This window comes from Stenella coeruleoalba (genome assembly GCF_951394435.1).
Source record: "Stenella coeruleoalba genome assembly, chromosome: 14".
Lineage (NCBI taxonomy): Eukaryota > Metazoa > Chordata > Mammalia > Artiodactyla > Delphinidae > Stenella > Stenella coeruleoalba.
This window is the reverse complement of record NC_137160.1, coordinates 82,296,010-82,318,198: the sequence shown is the minus strand read 5'-3', so window position 1 is coordinate 82,318,198 and position 22,189 is coordinate 82,296,010. Positions and strand designations below refer to the sequence as shown.

The window sequence follows — 22,189 nt, the reverse complement described above, 5'->3', positions numbered from 1 at the left end:
GGGACATAATTCACAAACAATTCACTCATTTAAAGCATACAATTCAATGGTTTTTAGTGTACTCACAGAGTTGTGCAACTATCACCACAATCAAATTTAGAACATCTTCACCACCTCAAAAAAATATGCTGTACCCCTTAGTCATCAGCTCCCAAACCTAAGCAACTACTAATCCACTTGCTTTTTTTTTTTTTCAAGTATTTACTTATTTTATTTAGCTTTTTGGCTGCATTGGGTCTTCGTTGCGGCGCGCAGGCTTCTCTCTAGTTGTGGCGTGTGGGTTTTCTCTCTCTAGTTGTGGCGTGAGGGCTCCAGAGCATATGGGGTCTGTAGTTTGCCGCACGCGGACTCTAGTTGTGGCGCGCGAGCTGAGTAGTTGCTTAGCTGCCCCGCGGCATGTGGGATCTTAGTTCCCCAACCAGGGATCGAACCCGCATCCCCTGCATTGGAAGGTGGATTCTTTACCACTGGACCACCAGGGAAGTCCCCCACTTCCTGTTTCTCTATATGTGCCCATTCTGCACAGTTCATATAACTGGAATCATATGATGTGTGGTTTTTTGTGACTGGCTTCTTCCACTTAGCATGTTTTCAAGGTTCATCCATGTTAGAGCAAGTGCTTCATTCCATTTCATGGCTAATATTCCATTGTATGGATATATCACATTCTGTTGATTTATTCATTAGCTGGTGGGCATTTTAACTGTTTCCACCTTTCGGTTACGACGAATAATGCTACTAAGAACATTGGTGTACAAGTTTTTACATGGACATATGCTGTCATTTCTCTCAGGTACATACCTAGGAGTGAAACTGCTGGGGCAAATGGCACCTCTATGTTCAATTTTTTTTTTAATTTTTGGCCACAGGGCATGTGGGATCTTAGTTCCCCAACCAGGGACTGAACCCACACCCCCTGCAGTGGAAGCGTGAAGTCCTAACCACTGGACCGCCAGGGAAGTCCCTATGTTCAATTCTTTAGGAACTACTAGGCTGTTTTCCACAGAGGCTGCACTATTTTACATTCCCACCAGCAGTGTAGGAAGATTCCAATCTCTCCACACCCTTGCCAACATTTATCACAACCTAGTGGGTGTAAAGCAGTATCTCAGTGTGTGTGTGGGGAGGTTTTTTTGTAAAGATTTTTTTTGATGTGGACCATTTTTTAAAGTCTTTATTGAATTTGTTACAATACTGTTTCTGCTTTATGTTTTGGTGTTTTGGCCGCAAGGCATATGGGATCCTAGCTCCCCGACCAGGGATTGAACCTGCATTCCCTGCATTGGAAGGCGAAGTCTTAACCACTGGGCCACCAGGGTTCTCTGATGATTAACAGTGTTGAACATCTTTTCATGTGCTTATTGGTCCTCTGTATATCTTTGGAGAAATATCTATTCAAGTTCTTTGCCTGCTTTTAACTGGGCTGTTTTGTCTTTTTATTTATGAGTTGTAGCGTTCTCTTTTTTTTTTTTTTTTTTTTTTGGTGGTACGTGGGCCTCTCACTGTGTGGCCTCTCCCGTTGCGGAGCACAGTCTCCAGACGCGCAGGCCCAGCGGCCATGGCTCACAGGCCCAGCCGCTCCGCGGCATGCGGGATCCTCCCGGACCGGGGCACGAACCCGTGTCCCCTGCATCGGCAGGCAGACTCTCAACCACTGCGACACCAGGGAAGCCCTGTAGCGTTCTTTATATACTCTAGATACACATCCCTTATTAGATGTATGATTTGCAAATACTTTCTCCCATTCTGGAGGTTTTCTTTTCCAATTGGTAGAACTTCTGAAAACCAGTCTGACAACATATATCAAAGATTTCAGTGTGAATGCTCTTTGATCTTACAGTTTTACTTTTAAGACTTTATCTTAAGAAAATAGTTAAAGAAGTAGAATGAGAAAAGCTATAAACAAGAACATTCATCAAAGTACTTCTTAAACTGAATCTCAACCCTTACCTCACACCATATTCAAAAATTAACTCAAAATGGAGCATAGTCCTAAATGTAAGAGCTAAAACCATAAAACTTCTTGAAGAAAACATAGGAAAAAATCTCAGAGGCCCTGCGTTTGGCAAGATTTATTAAATAGGACACAAAAAGCATGAACCATTTAAAAAAACATGCATTGGACTTCATCAAAATTAAAAACTTTTGCTCTTCAAAAAACAACTGAAAATGATGGTACAGGTCTATTTTTACCTATAGAGGCACAGAAAAAAGTGAAGAGGGCACAGTGACAAAATAAAGTAAATAAATCCAAGAAGAACGTTTCAGAGGATGCTGCTCTTTTCTATCTTTCTGAAATGTCTGAATTCTCCATCTGACAATGAGTATGCATTTCTATATAATAAGGAGAAGAGCTGGAGAGGACCCTCCATAAAACTATTTCCATTTTGAAAAGAGGAAAAAGTGATTTTCCTTCTGATAAGTAATAGAAAGCAATATTTAATTAGCCAGGGGACATAGTTTACCATTGTGATTTGGAGTTAACATTTCAGAAATAAGAATAAACTGTAATTTTCTTAAGAGCTTAATATTCTTAAGATTTGCAGATAATTTCTTTCATACAAACAAGTTAGCCTGGTCAACAAATTTCAGTGATGTAACTGGATAATAATGGCTTAAAATTACACTGTAAAAGAAGTTTATATGTATAGCATTATCTCGCAACTATCTGGAGCTTAATTTAGTTATACCAAAGTAAGTAAAAATAATTCAAGATAGATAGTAAAGGTCTGTGCAATTGACTCAGAGAGCCTCTAAACTCTCACTAAGTTAATTACTTTCATTTTACACTCAATTTAACAAGTTATGCAAACCAATAGAAAATGAGAGGCACGAGACAAAAAGGGAGAGTAAATGGCAAACTCACTGCAGAACAAGTGGCAGCCAACAGCCTGGAGGAGACGATCATTAAAGATTTGAAAACTCAACTCACAAGAGAGGCTGTGATGGTTGAGTAGAGAAGTAAACATACCTGATCAGTGCAACTTCATCAAGAAGTCACTATGGTACTAATACTACAATAAGTAACATTCAGAAATAGATTCCTAAATAATCAAATGTTATATTAGACTCAGTATATTCAAGAAAGCAGTGAAGATTATTACGTATTTGAGAGGGATTTCCATTTCCCATTAAGAATGGTTAATTTTATAAAAGAGATGATTAATGAAATAAACAACAGTGATCTGGAAAACTGGCTTCTATCAAAGGAAGCTCTAGTCCTTAAGAGAAGGGCAAATAAATGAGTCATTTTTGCAAACATATTTTAATAGCTATCCACCCAACTTTAATACCACAAAACTCAAAGGACTGAACTAAAGAAGTAATTTAGCTCCACTGATAGATTCTTCTGTGCTCCCCAAAGTACACCATGTAGGTGGTTTCCAATCTCTGAGGAAGAACTAACGCTGTGGACAAGGTCATTTTACATCACCCCCTCCCGTCCGTCTGGCTCTGTCCTCCTCGTAGAATCTCCTTGCCTTTGCATCTCCGTCTCTGAGAAAAATCACTTTAACTTGCCAGTCTGGGGCCAGGGTCATTAAAAAAATGGTTTCTCATACTCTGCATTTCTCCTAAGTTCTTCAAATGTCATATTGCGACCACACTGCATTTGGAGAGCTATCAATTCAGATGCAGGAAAATGAAGTTCCTGACTCTGGAAGCAAATGGAGGAGGCTCAGTCTTTCCTATGTGAGCTCCTCCACTGCAATGCAAGTTCCTGTTGTCCTCACCCGAGAGGCTGGGATTTCCACAAACACAGCTGGATCTGACTAATCTGACCACACAAACATGAAACTGAACGAGGGGCAGAGGTAAGACAACGCAACCTAATCAGCATCAGAAAGAACCAAAACACTGAGTGTCTGTCCCAGGCTCAAGCGACTGTGTCTGGGAGTCCAGCCAGAGGAATGATTCGCTCTTTGGATTAACTCCGCAGCTTGAGCTATCATACATGACAGGGACAGACGGCAGGCTAACAGGTCGGCAGGGAGGTCAGCTGGGCAGCAGCGCAGCAGGCAGGGAACCTGGCCGGGACAGGTGAGCGCCAAGGGAGGTTGAGGCCATGAGCAGGCAGCCTGATTCCTAAAAGCTCCACTCCTCCAAGAGGCCACGATGGCTGCGACCCAGCTGGGGTCCAGGAGTGGCTTGGGATGTCCGCTGACCAGGAGAAGACTGTCTGCTCTGGATGGTTAACTGATCTGCTGCTGAGCAGAGAGGGCAAAGGAGAGCAGCTTCTCCCCTCTGGATCGGGCAGTCCTCCTTCCACCTCCCCCCAGGAACGCTGCTGAGGTGGAAGAATAACAGCCGTTTCAGAGCACTGAAGCGATGGAGCCATTCAAACCGAACCAACTGGTACTTTATTCCAAACAATGATGGTTTTGTCAGAAGACTGCAACAGCCCACCAAATCCTGCACTCCTCTCCTCACTTCTACCCCTGACTTTGAGACACCATGCTAAAAAGAGGGAAAAAAGTTACACACATAAACTTATCAACAGCGGCCAATGCATGTGACTCAACACGGGCAGGCCAGCTGCCATTCAGTGAGGACACGTCACCGGAGCCGACTGCTGTGCAGCCGTGGAGCTCCTACTCCAGGGACATATTTGAGTCTCACATACTGAAGCATTTCCAGCAATCCCAGACAACAAAGAACACAGGGCTGAAATGTCAAGTTTTTCTACAGTGCTGCTGGGTCACTGTTCCAGTCGATCAGGGACGGCAGCACACCCAAGACCTCAACTGGAGCTACTGAGCCGAGGTGGCTGCTCCCAGCTTCACAGGAGCCTGAAAGCTGTTACCCTCTAGGATAGGAAGCAGAAGAAATTTTCTCTGCAGGGAAGAACTGAGAGACGAGAGGGACCAGAAGATTACAATATTTCTCATACCACACCCTTCCCTGCTCACTTCATCCATACTTTACCAATCAGTGGCAATCACCTCACACCCTACCACAAACACACCCATCACTCCAAGGAGCCAGCAATCGGCATAAAAACAGAGATAAGCAAACAAAGTTATGGGGCAAAAAGCAGCTGTCTACATACAGGCTGAGCCAGCTCAACTGCGATCAGCAGGTCTTCCGGTAGGCTGCTCTACCAGAGAAGCATCTGCAGGAGGCCGTGCCCACCACGGGTAAGTTTCCCCAGCACCACCTGCCTGCTGGCTCTCAGGTACTGTGCAAGGACATCACCAAGGACAAGCCAGGGGCTGAGCTCATAAGTGGGTTCCTTGCTTTTCTGAGAAGGCTTTTTTCCCATGGAACAAAGTCTTCTGCCAAGGTTTCTTGTGGGGGAAAAAAAATCATGAATTTCAAAGCCAGAAGGAAATAGAGACTGGTCCAATAAATAGGGAACCAGCCTGGGAGAGCGCTAGGAGGCTGGGGCCAGGCTCTGCTGGGGTAGGAGATGGAGGCCACAGCAAGGGGCTCTGCGCCAGGATGTAGCCGGCGGACCCAGACGCCACAGGGGCAGCCTAACCTTGCCACTGGGCCGAGGGAGGCATAATGACCTGATCCAGCGTTTAAAACGTCACCGAAGGCCTCTTGTCTTGGCTCAGCCCCTCTGCCACCACTCTGTCACCAGTGTGGGTGGTCGGATAGACAGAACCACAGAAGCCCCACCAGTGATCACGCTGACAAGGCTGCCGAAAAGCCAGAAATCAGCATCTCTGGACTCGATGCGACAGACAGTATTTAAATCGTTTTCCAGAGAGTTGAGTCAGCTTTCCCTTCCATATACCAAGTCACACCAGCGTCTGGTTTGTGACTCGCAGGAACACGCATCCTCGACTCCCCATCTCAGGTGAGCTCGCCACAGCTGGGCAGACTCACAGCTGGAATCACTACCTTTCGTGAAGCTCAACGCTCTCCCTGCCTCTGGAAACACAAAAAGCCAAGCGATGGCATCCACCTGCTGGCGTTAGTGAGGGAGCCCTGGCCTCGGGGCGTGAACATGCAAGCTCAGCCCGGGTCCGGGCATGCTGCTGAGGGGTGCCTCAGACGCCTTCCGCCCCGTCCCCTGCCCTTCTGCAGGCTGAGAATGCAGCCAGCCTTCCTCTCTGCAGCCTGAGGCACAGACAAAGGCTGCTGCTGAGCTGCATACCTGTCACCACCACCTCCACACACACCTTATCCATGCGGGCAGGAGGGTGGGACAGGCCAGGCCAGGTGCCTTTTTTCCAAAGGTTCTCAGGTAAATGGTTCTTTCTGTCAGGAAGAAGAGGCAGAGGGACATTTTCAGAGAAAGTAGGGATATGATAAGGTAAATAGAACAGGGGCTCAGAAACACAAAAATATCATGAAATGTTCTCAATGACCACCCGAGAGGGTTCCAGTAAATAACAATACATTTCACTGTGTGGACAATGCAATACTATTCAGCCACTAAAAAATACTGCAGCTGAGTATTTGGGGACTTGGAAAGGTGTTCACAGTCTGTTAAACAGAAAAACAAAATACACTTACCCTGCCAAAAAAACAAAAATCCCACAAGGTCTGGAAGGATAAACACCAGGGAATTGACAATAGTTATCTGTGGGTGTTGGGATTTTTTTTTTTTCTTCCCCTGGAAGGAGACCCAGAAATACAGTCAAATTCCAAAAAGTAAGGTGCTAAACAAGCTTTGAAGATTACTTCCCCAATTTCTCAGTGAGCGTGCTTAACTGCACCCCTGAGAAGTACAAATTCTATTTCAATCTGGCTTAGAAGCAAAGTCATGGCCTTTAAGAGCCATAAAGCTATTTGCCAACACCTTTATAGATCAGATCAAATACAGACAGAAAATCCAAGAGCTGGAAAGGCTCAGAACGTGCGCAGGGTGGCTGCACACGGGAAGGTGTGTGAGTTTGTGTTGGGGGGAGAGTTCAAAGCAAGCATGTCCATTCCTTTCTTAACCACCTGAAGTACACGTACACACACACGCATGCACACACACAAGTGCACACACTCACATACACACTTAACTGGGGAAGCACACACACAAGTGCACACGCGCACATACACACTTAACTGGGGAAGCAAAGCCAGAGGCATGCAACGCAACATCAAAAGCGTAGGTTAGAAACTTTAAACAAGAGCCAAGTGAGAGGCCTCCTCAGGCTAACTTCAAGTTATAATTTTGTTTCAACTACAACCAAATCAACTGTCTGGAGTTAAGTCAAGTGATTATCCCTTTCCTCCACCCCAGAATCACCCTATGAAAACAGCCCCACCCCAGGCAGGTACGGTGGTGAAGTTAAGGGGTAACAGTCAGAAATGGAATGTAAAGCTATGAGTAACCTACCGTCCAAAAACTTCACAAAATGGAGAGTCAACCCTCCACCTCCAAGTCAGGATTATTTAAAATAATCGCCCTAGTTCCTCATAACTCAGAGTAACTGTCGACCAGGAGCACGTATACCTCTGGGGTTTACCAGGAGGAGAGTCTTAGGTTTTGTATTCAGAAGATGATGGTCCTGTGATCGCATCAACTTCAACACAGCATGAAGGGACACTAAGAGTAAGAACACCTAACAGGACTTTCCTCGTGCCAGGGCTGACCTGCAGCAAACAGCACCACACACCCCTTCATCTCTTAGGCCAAGACTCACTTCTAAACTAGATGCAACCGAGATTAAACTCATTTCCCCAGAATTCCTAATACCTGAACTCAGACATTAGGTAGAAACTGAAATGTAGAGTTCACATACAAATTCAGATTTCTTCCAATTTTCAAATATGCCAGACCATGTAACACTGAGCTCACATTCCCAAATAGCAAAAGTCGCCTGGAGCTGAGTGATGGCTGCCCCCTTTAGACCAGGCACGTACCCTCCAGTTCACGACAGACCCCTCCACTCCCTGTTGCCCTTCCATCAGGGAGGCCCAGTCAACTGCAGTTTATGCTTGCATGATTTTCATAATAAAGAAATGTTTCTCTGTAACCATGACTATATCAAAAGCCAGAAAATAAAAGACAGCAAATGTCCTCTCTGCCTTACCGATGACCACTTTATTTCCTGGTCCTTGTGGGCATTTGACTTTGTGACCCCTGACCCAGACAATGTTAAAAGAAAAAAAGGTCTTATCAGGATAACCTTAGGGTGATTTGCCAAGCTATGAGGTAACTTGGAGAGCCGAATTCCTGAGTCGATTTTAATCTAGGGGAAATGCCCAGGACAGGTCACCTTCCCAAACAGTCTCTCATTTACTGTACACAGAAGAGATGGAAGATAGAGAGTCATGGAATTTCTAGACACTGACATATTTAGGATCTTCAAGATCATATCGTCCAGTGCTTCCCAAGTAAGCCTCCCTGAAGATAATGCTGAAAACCTAAACTGTTTGGATTTTTTTTTAAGTAACAGCTTTACTGAGACATAATTTACACACCATTTTAAAAGACATAATTTACACACCATTTTAAAAGAAATTCACCTTTTAAAAGTGTTCACTGGTTTCTAGTATATTCACAATGTTGTATAACCATCACCGTTCCCTAATTTTAGAACATTTTCATCACTCCAAAATACCCCATACTTGGGCTTCCCTGGTGACGCAGTGGTTAAGAATCCGCCTGCCAATGCAGGGGACATGGGTTCGAGCCCTGGTCCGGGAAGATCCCACATGCCGCGGAGCAACTAAACCCGTGTGCACAACTACTGAAACCCGTGCGCCTAGAGCCCGTGCTCCGCAACAAGAGAAGCCAGTGCAATGAGAAGCCCGGGCACAGCAACGAAGAGTAGCCCTCACTCGCCACAACTAGAGAAAGCCCGCGCACAGCAACGAAGGCCCAACAAACACAGCCAAAAATAAATTAATTAATTAATTTAAAAAAAAAACCCATACCCATTAGCAGTGACCATCCACCCTTCCCTCTCACAGCAACCACTGCTCCACTTTCTGCTTTATGGGTTTGCCTAATCTGGACATTTCATACAAATGGAATCACAGCACGTGGTCCATTGTGACTAGTTTCTTTCATTCAGCAAAATGTTTCCAAGGTTCATCCATGTTGTAGCATGTGTCAGTACTTCATTCCAAAAGTTGTTTTCAATATTTTCAAACATATTTATTTGTCCATGATAAAGCCAGGTGGCCACTGTTTAAATGTGATTTTCTCATTTTTCTAACATTATGAACATTTTCAAACATACAGAAAAACTGAAAGAATCAGATGGTGAACGCCCATGCACCGACCACCTGAATGCTACGATTACCACTTTGATGTGTTTACTTTATCAAAATTCATCTACCCACCCAACAACCCATCTTATTTTGCTTAAGCAGTGGTTCTCAAAGTGTGATTTGGAGACCCCTGAGGGCCCCTGAGACCCCTTCTGGGTCCAGGATATCAAAACTATTTTCAAAATAATACTAAGAGGTTATTTTCCTTTTTCACTCTTATTCTCTCAAGAATGGTGAGGTTTTCCAGACATTCGATATTGCAGCAGACGAATGCAAAAGCAGATATGAGGATCCCGCTGTCTTCGAACTAAGCATTAACTAAGAGATTTGCAAATGGGTAAAACAATGTCATTCTTCTCATTATTTTTTTTGAAAATAGTTGTTCTATATAAAGATATGTTATTTATGTAAACATGGTAAATGGGGTTTATTATTTTTTAAAGTACTTTAACAAATATTTTTACTTTTTCTCAATTTTCATTTCTAATATAGTAAACATCGATATAATGCACAAACAAAAGCTCTTTGGGGTTCTCAATATTTAAGAGCACAAAGAGGTCCTGAGACCAAAAAGTTTGAGAGCCACTATTTTAAAGCATTTCAAAGATAAGATGCTGACATCAGTACACTTCGTCCCTGAGTTCAACATTTGTCAATGGTTCTTTTTGTTTTGGGTGAGATTTACACATAATAAAATGCACAAATCTTGAGTGTACCATTCAGAGAGTTCTGACAAATGTATACACAACCCCTTCATGATATAAAATGTGCCCATCATTCTAAAAGGTTCTCCCCTGCTTCTCACCAGCCAGTTCCCTCTTCAACCTCCCTCACAGGCAGGGACTGGTCTGATTTCTTTTCACCGTAGCTTCGCCTATTCTAGAACTTCATATAAATGGAATCAGTATATAATCTTTTAGGTAAGGCTTGTGTCACTTGACGTAATGTTTCTGAGATTCATCTGTGTTGCTGCACATACCAGTAGTTTGTTCCTTTTAATTGTTGAGTACAATTTGTTTCTAAGGCTTTATCTCTCAAAAACATGAGGTCCGTGGAAGAAAAATAAGATTGGTAACCATTATTCTAGTCTAACCCCTCCCTTCCCCTCTCACTTTTTTTCTTTCTGTACGGTTAAAGACACCCAGACTTGTGAGGCTAAGGGATATGCTGCCAACCAGTGGCACCACTATCCAGTGGTGTTGAATCCATCATCTTTCCACCATATTCACTGCCATTTCCTGTTCTCACCTTGTCAGGAAGTTCCTAGCTGAATCTGCAAGAGACCTTTACTACAGGAAATGGAAAGTCAACATCCAAATAATGAAGCTACTAGGCTTCCCTCAAAAACTTGCCTGTCAATGAATGGATAAACAAAATGTAGTATATTGACACAATGGAATACTGTCCAGGAATAAAAAGGAACAAAATATGGGTATGTGTTATAAACATGGATGAACCTTGCACACATTACACCAAGTGAAAAAAGCCAGACACAAAAGACCACATACAGTATGATTCCATTTATATGAAATGCCCAGAAAAGGCACAGACAAGCAGATTATAGACACAGAAAGCAGATTAATGGTTGTCTGGGGCTAAAGTGGGAACCGGGATTAAACGTAAAAGTTAGTGGGGTGATGGAATATTCTACAACTGGATTGTGATAATGACCGCACAACAAAAAAATAAATCAATGAACTGCACACTTACAGTGACTGCATCTTATGGTACATGAATATATCTCGATAAAGCTGTTAACAACAACAACAACAAAAACTTGTCTGTACAAGTGGAAGAAAGAGTCTTGCTCCAAGGCAGAGAATGATCCGTTTAATAATTTTAAAGAACAAAGGAGGCAATGTAAAAGACCCCGCTACTCAACTGGAAAATAGTTGTTTAAAACAGCAAGCTAATATAATCATATACTGTTTTAAGAATTCGCTGAAAGTGTTTCATTTTATAAATTTATTTATTTATTTATTTATTTTTGGCTGTGTTGGGACTTTGTTGCTGCGCGCGGGCTTTCCTCTAGTTGTGGTGAGCGGGGGCTACTCTTCATTGTGGTGCGCAGGCTTCTCATTGCGGTGGCTTCTCTTGTTGCAGAGCACCGGCTCGGCACGTGGGCTTCAGTAGTTGTGGCACTTGGGCTCAGTAGCTGTGGCACTCGGGCTTAGTGGCTCCGCGGCATGTGGGATCTTCATGGACCAGGGCTCGAACCCGTGTCCCCTGCACTGGCAGGCAGATTCTTAACTACTGCACCACCAGGGAAGTCTGAAAGTGTTTCATTTTAATAAATAAGAGGAATTTATAAATTCACTTCCTCTAGAAAGCATAGTATCCAGCTATCTGGGCAGGCCCCATAAGATGAGGTAGTCCATTTGCAAATGGGTCAGTTACCACCTGAGCATATGAAGGGGTTCTTTAGGTTGTTTTTTGTTGTTGTTTTGTTTTTCAATAAATTTATTTATTTTATTTATTTATTTTTGGCTGCATTGGGTCTTCGTTGCTATGCGCGGGCTTCTCATTGTGGTGGCTTCTCTTGTTGCGGAGCACAGGCTCTAGGTGCACTGGCTTCAGTAGTTGTGGTGCGTGGGCTCAGTAGTTGTGGCTCGTGGGCTCTAGAGCGCAGGCTCAGTAGTTGTGGCGCACAGGCTTAGTTGCTCCGCGGCATGTGGCATCTTCCCAGACCAGGGCTCGAACCCATGTCCCCTGCATTGGTAGGTGGATTCCTAACCACTGAGCTACCAAGGAAGCCCTTGGTTGTTTTTTAAAAAGCCAGAATATTGGGTAAATATCTAGAAACTAGGTTAATTCTCCTACTTTCTACATAAGAAGCTGTTTTTTGTTTTGATGACTGTTTGTTCCATGGTGACAGAGCAAAAGAGGCTGCCTTCTTCCCTATGCCCACAAGCCACAGAGGGAAGAAGTGGTAACTAGCTTTCAAAATAGACCCTCCTATGCACAGAATATTCCTCAACAGTGTGACTGTGCTAACACAATCCCCACGGGGTCCCCTCTGCACTGCTGTTCCTACCAGCAGCCTGCTTCTCCCTGCTGTCCCTTTATGAGCTCTTTACTCCCTGGCCTCGCTCTTCACTGTTCCTCAATCGGATTCTTTATGTTCACTTCTGAGACTCAAAAGCTATTGACAAGGAATTCAGTTTCTGGAATTATCTTTCCAGATCTTGTACATCCTTCTGGAGCTACCAAATAACCTCTTCTACACTGCCTCCTCCTAGAAGGTTTGTCTGATGGTGCAGTTTGACCCCAAACACATTAGGAATGCTAGATCTGGAGAAGTTTCCTTGTAGGGCATTCAAGACCAGGCGGTACTCCTCTACCACAACCAGACCCAAGTGAATAAAAAATATCATTCGGGATATGATAGTATACATTTCACAGGAAAAAACAACAACAACAAAACCTGCCATCCCAAATACAAGCTCAAAACGCCAAAACCTCCCACGGCCAACCGGCCCCTCATGAGGCACAACAGGGGTTAGGGAGGCAAGACAGAGCAGCTGGGACAGAAGAAAGAAGCCCGGCGCCTGGACTGGTCTAGACTGGTCGGGGCTAAGTGGAGAACTGCTCTGGAGACAGTGAGGACCTCCCTGGACACCACGGTATCCCCCGACGCTGACAGCCCCTCGCAGCCCCTTCCTGGGGAGCTGCTCCGCCCACGGCCCACGTGGCCAAGTTTAGTGAACAGCGCAACACAGCAGGGTCCTCAGCACCACTCACACCAGCCACGCGGCTGACAGGGCTCCCTCGGCTTCCTCTTTTCACCCACGGCTCAGGCCAAAAGCCTCAGGGTCCCTGCTGATTCTTTCCTTACATCCCCTAGGTCCGATCCACCAGCAAGCCCAAAGCCGCCCTGCATCCAGGCACTTCTCACCACTTCCGAGGCTGCCCCCACTCTGGGACCCACGTGCGCTCCCCCTGCCTTCCATCCCCTAGTCCCCACTGAGCAGCCTCAACAAGCCAACTCCCCAGAGCAATGAGCAAATATCCTGACCTCTTACCACCCACCAAGGCCCCTTCCCTCCTCTTCTCCTACCACTCACCCTGCCCTCAATGTTCTGGCCACGCTGGCCTTCTTCCTAGCCCCGGAATGTGCCAAATTCATTCCACCTTGGGCCTCTGCCTCGGGCTCTTCCACCGCCTGGAATGACTACCCACGTCTGGTTCCCACTCGCCACTCAGGTTTCAGTTCAACCTGAAATGTCACCTCGTCAGAACACTTCTCCGACCCGCGGAGATACGGTGTCCCCCACCCTGCCCACCCCCATCACTTTCCATCTCCCAGCGTGTTTTATGTTCTTTATTGCAGTAACGATATAAACCTGATTTGCACACTGAATCCCCCAACTGACAACAAACTCCATGATTTTACAATACCTGTAAGTCAGCTCATTGTGCCGTACACCATAAATGTGTACAGGGCTGTATGTCACCTACATCTCAATAAAACTGAAAGGAAAAAAAGAATATAAATGCCATGAAGGCAGATGACTAATCGGTCCTGTTTACTACTGTACCCTGAAGGGCTAGAACAGTGCCTGGCACACAAGAGAGGCCTGATTAATACTTCTGGAAGGAAAGGGCATCCTGTCCAAAGGCCATGGCTCGACTCATGCTCTGGGGTCCCTGAGGTGCTGCTCAGAGAGGGAGGGCGCTGCTGGTCTCCTTCTCAAGTACCTGAATTGGAGACGATGGACTAATTTAATTAGACAATTGGCAAAGAGCACTGACAGTAATGGGAAGCTTTAAGCAGGTCTGTGTGCGAAACACAGGCCACGGGCGAGCTCCAGTCAGGCAGACGCAGAAGCTCGCAGAAGCAAGAGCTTGGAAGCAGAGAAGAGCAGGACAGCAGGTGAGAGCGCCAGCTGGAAGCAGAAGATCCCAAAGAAAAGCAGAGCCTGAGAGAGGAGCTGAGTCACTTGATGGGGGTGAACCTTAAGGGAAGGGCAAGCTCCCCCTACCGAGGGCCCACAGTGCCCTGGGACCCAACTCCAATGTGCACTGAAGCCCGGCAGTCCTGGTAACCCTGGAGGCTCACGGGAGTACCAGCACCCTTCCTGACCCCTGCACTAAACCCCCATCACACGCGCTAGCACCAGAGGGTCCCTGATTCACGCGGCCAAAAGGGCTCTGCCTAAAACTCAAGCCCTGTGGCCTGGAATTCTAACCACAGACAGAATTCCAACAAGATAGAAAATACCTAAGATATTTGCTGTCTGAACTGCACATTTTATACCCAAGAAGTAACTCAATTCTGGGGAACAGGAGCTCACACTCTGAATTTTTCATCAGCCATATAAGAATCCTTAAAGATAAGTACTATTAACTTTCTACAATACCCTACTCTAGAAACTGTGCTAGGGAACCATGATAAGACCAATTTACAGACCTTGTTTTATATCGAGGGCCCTCCTATCACTAGATCCCCTGAGTGGTGCCTAATACAGTGAGCACAGCTTGACATAACTGCAGGGTGGGCTGCTATGCTCTCCTGTGGGGGAAGAAGCCTTAAGAAAGACTTTTATACTTGTGTTATGTGCTTAAAAACATCATCTCAAGAAACTTTGAGACCAGTCTGTATTAGTTTCCTATTGCTGCTGTAACAAATGTCCACAAAATGAGTGGCTTAGAACAACACAAATTTACTGTCTTACAGTTCTGGAGGTCAGAAGTCTGAAACGGGTCTCTGGGGCTAAAATCAAGATGTCAGCAGCGCTGGGTCCCGTCTGAGGACTCCAGGGGAGAATCTGTTTCCTTGCCTTTTCAAGCTTCTAAAGGTTGCCCATATTCCTTAGCTCATGGCCCCTTCCTCCATCTTCCAAGTCAGCAACATCAGGCCAAGTCCTTCTCCCGCTGCTCCCTCTCTGGTTCTCTTCTGCTTTCCTCATCTACTTTTAAGGACGCTTGTGATTGGTTACACTGGGCCCACCCACATAATCCAAAATAATCTCCCCACTTTGAAGGCAGCTGATCAGCAACCCTAGTTCCTCTCTGCCATGTAACCTAACATATTCACAGGCCCCGGGGATTAGGACGTGGACGTCTTGAGGGGCCACTCATCTGCCTACAGCCCCAGTCCCTGTGGGTCACAACACAAACACTACCCAGCAAAACAACACCTCGTTGTCCCACTCCACACCAACACCCCTAAAGCACTGTTCCACAGAAGGTGTATTTGTCTTTGCAGAGCTGAAGATAAACAAGGTTCACCAGAGGCAAGTTTCTGATGTTGGCCGCTTAGGCCCCTGAGCTTCCCTTTTCAATTCCATATATAGTTCTTAGCCACCCAGTACGTGCCAGACAACTGTTAGGCTCCGTGGGAAAGTCAAAGGTGAAGAGAGCAGGAATCTTGGGAAGTCAGGTCTATGGAAGAATACCACACAGAACCAATAAGGTTGTGGATTTGCAGAGGACTGTGGCATTCACTCCCTTCGAGAAAGACGGCAGGGCCACAGTCTCGAAGGAAGGGCAGGATTTTACCAGTGGGGAAGGGCAGCCCGAGGAAGGGCATGGAGCTGCCTCAGGGCATTTGTTTTCCCCATCTTGGTTTCTCCCGCCTTACATTCCTAGAGGAACTGGCACTTTCACCTCCTCTCTTACAGAACTGCAGGCTTCTGTGAGCAGATGAGGGAGGTGACTTTTCAACTCCTTTTCAGCTCCCAGAGACACCGCCTTGGACAAACTGCCTCACCTCCCAGCAACAGGGCAAATTAACTTCTGTGCTCAGGTTTTCTTTCCTTTTTTTTTTTTTTTTTGTAAGTTTTAAAAATAGGAATTCCATCATCACCTGCCTGAGAGGGTTATTGTGACTTAGGACAACGCAGCAGAGACTCCAGGAGGGCGGTAGTTGCTCAGCTGGTGCGAATTTTCTTCCCTCCTCCCACCCTAGCAGATGAACTCCCTCCACCCTCCCCTCCAACCCCTTTCCCCGGGCTCTTCCCAATTTGATCACCCTTCTTCGCCCTTCCATCAGGACGGCAATCAGCCATTCAGCCTCTACAGAAAAAGGAAATTTGGTCCTGGACTACCAACAAGGAGAAGATAGGCAAAAGGAACTCTGGGGCTTCCTGCATGATTTTTGACAGTTAACACGGGGAAGGGGAGATAGGTATGAAACCCCAATGTCAGGGGAAACTGTCCACACTGATCCCGATTATGCAAACGCACACACACACACACACACACACACACACACACACTGGCTTCGGCACCCTGCTTGGTGCTGCCGTTGGACCTGGTTCACGTTGTTTATCATAGCCCTTGCTAACTGTTTACAACTGTCTGTTTATCTGTCCCCCACCCCAGGTTTGTGAGTTCCTGGAGGACAGAGACGGCCTTTTCTCATCTCTGCAGCCCGCACTCCCATCTCAGTGCGGCCCTTTAATGGACACCATATTATGATTAAAGACCAAAGAAAGCGCAAGAGAAGAGAAACTGCTTCTCTTCAGCATGGTTGCAGAAGAATAAAACTAATTTAGTCATTTGTGTAAATGGTTCCCACTTACAGCTAGTTATCGCACCTAGGATTAGGAAGTTCCTCTATGGAAAACTTAAAACTTGAAGGACGAGATGCTCTAAACCTTTAATACTTGGGGATCAGGAACAGAGGGTTACTATACATACGTATACAGGGTTACATTCTAGAAACTTGTATCCCAAGGCTATCTTACAGGTCCAAATTAAAAGGTCTCCTCAAATATCCACTGGAGCAGAAATCCACTGTCCAGAAAGCTACAGCTTATCTTTAAATACATAAAAGGACTGTCTCTCCCCCCACCCCCCAGACATTCACACCAAGGCTCCCTAACGAAGAGTTACATAAAAAGAGAAGCGATGGGCTTCCCTCGTGGTGCAGTGGTTGGGAGTCCACCTGACATTGCAAGGGACATGGGTTCGAGCCCTGGTCCGGGAGGATCCCACATGCCGCAGAATAACTGGGCCCGTGAGCCACAACTACTGAGCCTGCTCTCTAGAGCCCATGGGCCACAACTGCTGAGCCAACACGCGAGCCACAGCTACTGAAGCCCGCGCGCCACAACTACTGAAGTCCACATGCCTAGAGCCCGTGCTCCACAGCAGGAGAGGCCACCGCAATGAGAGGCCCGCACACCACAATGAAGAGTGGGCCCCTCTGGCCGCAACTAGAGAAAACCTGTGCGCAGCAACGAAGACCCAACGCAGCCAAAAATAACGTACATTTAAAAAAAGAGAGAGAGAGAGAAGCGAAACCAAAACCAACCACAAAAAGCTATCTACTAGATGTGTTCAGAATCCACGAGGGTGATTTACATGTGTGACATTCCTCACAGTGTTAAGAGGGCAAGGACCATGAACTATGTTCTAGAGTGCACAGCTCCTTTGTGGGGCCTTAGAAAGTATGGACAAACCAAGAATGCATCCATTTAGCATTTGTCAGGCAGGCATTTGAAAGCCACACTAAAGACCCCAGTCAGATACGTTATTTCCCTCAGTTTACAGATGAGAAACTTGGGCTCCTAATAAATGTCAGCTGAATGAGGACGCAGAATGGATTCAGCCCATTAAACCTCCTCTTGCCTCTTATTTGTCAGGTACTAGACACATCCACAGACATTATCTCAGTTAATCCGCACTTCCACCCTGCAGCGGAGCTTTATCCTCCCCATTTTACAGTGGCAGACAGGAAGCCTTAGAGAAGGTAAGCCATGAACTTCTAAGCTCTGCCTTGGGGAGAGGCGACTTCTTCCCCTCCCAAACGTCCCAGTAATTGAACACACACTGTGGGACCAAGGCAAGATGTTTCACTACAGGGCTTCTTAGCATCACAGTGTGGGAAGGACAGGGATGCCAGCTGCATGAAGCTGGAATCCATCCGCACTGTCACTTGCCCAGGTGGACCACGGGGCACATTCACAACCTAGTCCCAACTCCTCAAAGACCCTATTCCCCCACCTGAAGTCAGTCTTGCCAAAGATCCTTCAGGAGTGCATGTTCAGGAACAGATCATATTCAGAGTCCCTAGGCCACTTCACACGACTGGGGAAAAAACAACCACAACTTCCCCTGCACTTAGTTCCTCCCCCAAAGAGCTGTTGAGCCTCATCTGGAAACAGCTGGGAGGCAGCAGTTAACAGGAAACCAACCAAAAAAAAAGCACAGAGTGTACCAGGGAGAGTTAGGCGGCTAGAACGAAGAGGCCAGGGGACAGACAGGAAGTTGAAGTTAGAAAGCGCCTAGGCCACAAACAGTCAGACAGAAGAGGAGGACCAGCTGGCCTTCCTCTCAGCCCCAGGAGCAGAAAACCTGGAAACCAGTGGTGAAGGCTCACACCGCACTGAAAGGGAAGTCAGGCCACCTCTGGGGTTGACTCTTCTCTCCTCCCTGCCCCCCATATCTCAACCCCCCTTCTCTGAAAGCCAGCTAGTGGTCGTGCAGGACAGCTGAGGTCAGAAACTCACATCTGTTCTCACGCTGCTTTCTGGGCCAGAGGCTACAGCCCAGACAACTGGTTTCGAGTCACTCCTCTGTCAATCTGTACCCGGGTTCCACACTGCCGACTAAACTCTGGGGCCATCCAAACGAGCCCCAGGCGGAGACACAAAGAGCATCTTCATGAGCAATTACTAGGTGGACACATATCAGGGACCTGCAGTGGCAGGACTCTACGTGGGGAATGACAGCAAAGCAGGAGAGCCAAAGGGGCTGGCGGTCTTGAAGAACCAGGTGAGCCTCAAACCAAACTAAGGGTGCATTTTGCAACCAAGACAGTTAAATGAGCAATGGACAGCTGCCAAAATATTTTTGAAAGAAGTGAAAAAAAAATACCATTACTAAAATTCTTTGGTGTTATTTAATAATAAGCCTTTAGGTTATCCAAACGGAGGGCAAAGCGGGGAGACTGGTTTATTTTTCCTTTAGCAGAGCTTAGGTGAGTGCTTTCGAGCCCATGCCCCCTGCTACGCAAGCAACCATTCTCTCTTTGTACGCGGAGAAGTTTATATTAAAATAAAGAAGAGGATTAAGTTCGCTTAATAAAGCACATTCCTGTCTTTCACCTCCAATTTTGTTTGAAAGGGCTCTCTCACACTGTAGCATATGCTACAATCTAGTTGCGTTTGATTCCAATGAAGTGCTCAAAATTTGAGACTGGGTAAGCAGGGCTAAACGAGGGCAGAGGGCTGCAATCTCAATGCCGTTTGGTTTTTTTTTTAAAAAAAAAAAAACAGAACATCTTCACAGGCTCAGTGCCAGCTCAAACTGGCAAGACCAGAGAATCAGAGCAGAGCCTAACCAATGTGCCACGCAAGGGGGGTTGGAGGAGAGCTCTGGGTAATGTAATGCAGCCATGTGGCAAACAAACCATCAGGGAAGCCTTCAAGAGAGGAAATGGGGGCGGGAAGAGTGGGGTGTGTTTCAGGAACATAACAAAGGAACAAGTTGACTAATCATTTATTCCAGAGGGGAAAATGACACCCAGAGCCATGTATATCTAGTGTTTCAACTTCAGGTAAATGTGCACCTTGGATATATTTGGGGTTCCCTACTCTCCAAAAATAGGGGGGAGGGGGAGGGTAACGTTCCTACTCTTCTTTACACTGCTTCTGGAGTCTCCAAGGAAACTTTCCCTGCGCTGCCTGCAGACTAGACCTGAGACAACCCCAGCCAGTCCAGTTACTACTGCAGTAACCTCCACTCTGCGGAGATCCTATCATGAGCTTTGGGCAGGGCTGGGCTGCTCTGTACTGCAGCTAGTCCACAGAAGTTCTGTTGCTGAGGCAGAAATTATCGGAAGCAAATACCTAACAAACACACCGAGAAAGGGAGAGTGGAAGGCCACGTTAACCCATGAGGACCACGCATTTCTGTGACTTAGAAAAAAGGGATCTCCGCCTAGAGCCGGAGCCACAGGTCAGGATGGTGCCTGGGATGCCTGCCCTAAACACTGACATCTCCATATAACGTTTCAGAGCCAGCCAAAGAACCCTCCAACTTGCCAGGAGGACAGCCTGCACCTCCAAGAGCTGTGGCTCCAAGTCTTCCTAGGAGGCAGCCAGGGCCCCTCCGAAGTTGGGGGAGGGCTTCCCAATAAAGGGGATGTGAGAGGACCCAGCCTCCCTCTGCTGGGGCAATAAGAAAAGGAGCTCACACTCTTCTGGAGCAACTAATTATGTGCCAGGTACTGGAATAAGCACTTTACCTGCTGTTCCATCCCCACAGCAGCCAATGGAGGCAGATACTACTGTCATCCCCTCTTTATAACGGAGGAAACAGGCTCAGAAATTTGACTCAACCATTAAATACTGGAACCAGCGACTTTAAGCCACCCTGGACAGGTGGTCCTAACCACTACTGGCAATTGCTGGAAACACACAAAGCTTTTGGGGGAAGGGTGGATAAAGTCGGGTAACACAAGGTACAGCCTGTATTGACACCTTTTTCTTACCCGAAATCGGTGGCCTCGGAATTGGAGGTGAGGGCCTGCATGGGGAACGTGAAGCCGGAAGAACCCAAGCCCTGCTGACAGGGAAGAGGCCAGGAACCCCCGCCCCTCTCGCTTCCACTAGGGACCCCAGACCCATAAACCCTCCCGAAGAGGGAAGACCCAAAGGGAATGCCTGAAGCCAAGAGATCCCCAGGCGGCCCAGCCCTCCACGCTTGTTTTGTCAAAGGGAGCTCCGCTCGAGAGGTGGGGCCGGCCGGGTCCTACCTGTAGGCCAGGGTCATGCACTCGAAGAGCTTGGTGAGCGAGGCGTCGATGGACAGGTGGCAGGAGCTGGTCTTGCCGAAGCTGTAGGTCTGGCACGTCTGCTTGTTGACCGTGTCGAAATCGTAGCCCTTCTTGGGCGGGTGCTCGCGGTGCGGCGACGACACCATGAAGTGGCCGCTGTGGATGATCTGCTGGCGGCGCGGAGGCTCTTCGCTGCCCGACCCGGCCTTGGGCGGCAGTGGCGCGACGCTCGCGTGGCCCCGGGCCGGGGTGGCCGCGCCGGAGGCGGGCGGCGGAGACGGCTCATCCGTGTCCGAGTCGTCGTCGTCCTCGGGCACCTGGGGCTTGAGCAGCACCGCGCGGCCCCGGCTGCGGGGCCGGCGCGGGGAGCACATGAAGACGTCGGCGGCCATAGGGGGGCCCGGCCGGGGGCATCCCCCGGAGCCCCGGGCGACGCGCGCGAGGAAACGTGACGGGGCGCCGGCCCGGCCCGCGCGCCGACTGTCCGCGAGCGCGCGGCGGGGCAGGAGGGGGAGGGCACGGGCCGTCAGGGCCGCCTCGGCGCCGGCCCCGGCGTGACGTCACCGGCGTGTCTCGGCCAATCGGGCGCCCGCTTCGGCCTCTTAAAGGCGCAGGGGAACCTTTCCGTGTCTGGGCGGACAAAAACGGGGGGCAGGGGTAGGCGGAGGCCACGCCTCCAGGTCCCGCCCCTCGCCACCCCCTTCCCTCCGGGGTGCTGCGGGACTTGGTAACCGGGCGGTGCCACTCTCCAGTGTCTTGGCCTAGGAGAGGCGTTGGCCGAGCGGGCCGTGCCGATCCCGCCCCACGCTCCGGGGAATCGTTCTGCTGCTTCGCCGCAGGCCGGGCGGGCGCTCCACGTGGTGGGTGGGGGTGGCGCTCCTTCCGTCTCCCAGGCCCTGCAGGGCCCGGAACTGTGGCTCTTCACAGATGTTGCTGGGCGCTGTGGGTTTTGTCCCCATTTTACTGATAAAACTGAGTCGCTGAATACCAAAGGGGTTTTTCTAACGCGAAATCAACCTTCACTGGACTTCCCTGGTGGCGCAGTGGTTAAGAACCCGCCTGCCAATGCAGGGGACACGGGTTCGAGCCCTGGTCTGGGAAGATATTGTATGACGCGAAGCAACCAAGCCCGCGAGCCACAACTACTGAGCCCACGTGCCACAACTACTGAAGCCTGGGCGCCTAGAGCCTGTGCTCTGCAGCAAGAAAAGCTGCTGCTTGCCGCAACTAGAGAAAGCCCGCGCTCAGCAACGAAGACCCAACGAGCAGCCAAAAATTAATTAATTAAAAAAGAAA

The 22,189-nt window shown here is 47.8% G+C and overlaps 1 protein-coding gene across 2 annotated transcripts in view; it reads right to left on the bottom strand.

Moving 5' to 3' along the window:
* MLXIP (MLX interacting protein) overlaps positions 1-21,503 on the bottom strand; it is a 60,689-nt gene extending 39,186 nt beyond the window's left edge. For both annotated transcript variants that reach the window (XM_079943176.1, XM_079943177.1), the window contains exon 1: positions 20,873-21,503. In XM_079943176.1, the coding sequence (XP_079799302.1) occupies positions 20,873-21,285 (413 nt within the window). In that variant the 5' untranslated portion in view covers positions 21,286-21,503. The remainder of the gene's footprint in view (positions 1-20,872) is intronic.
* Between the last annotated feature and the right edge of the window lie 686 nt (positions 21,504-22,189).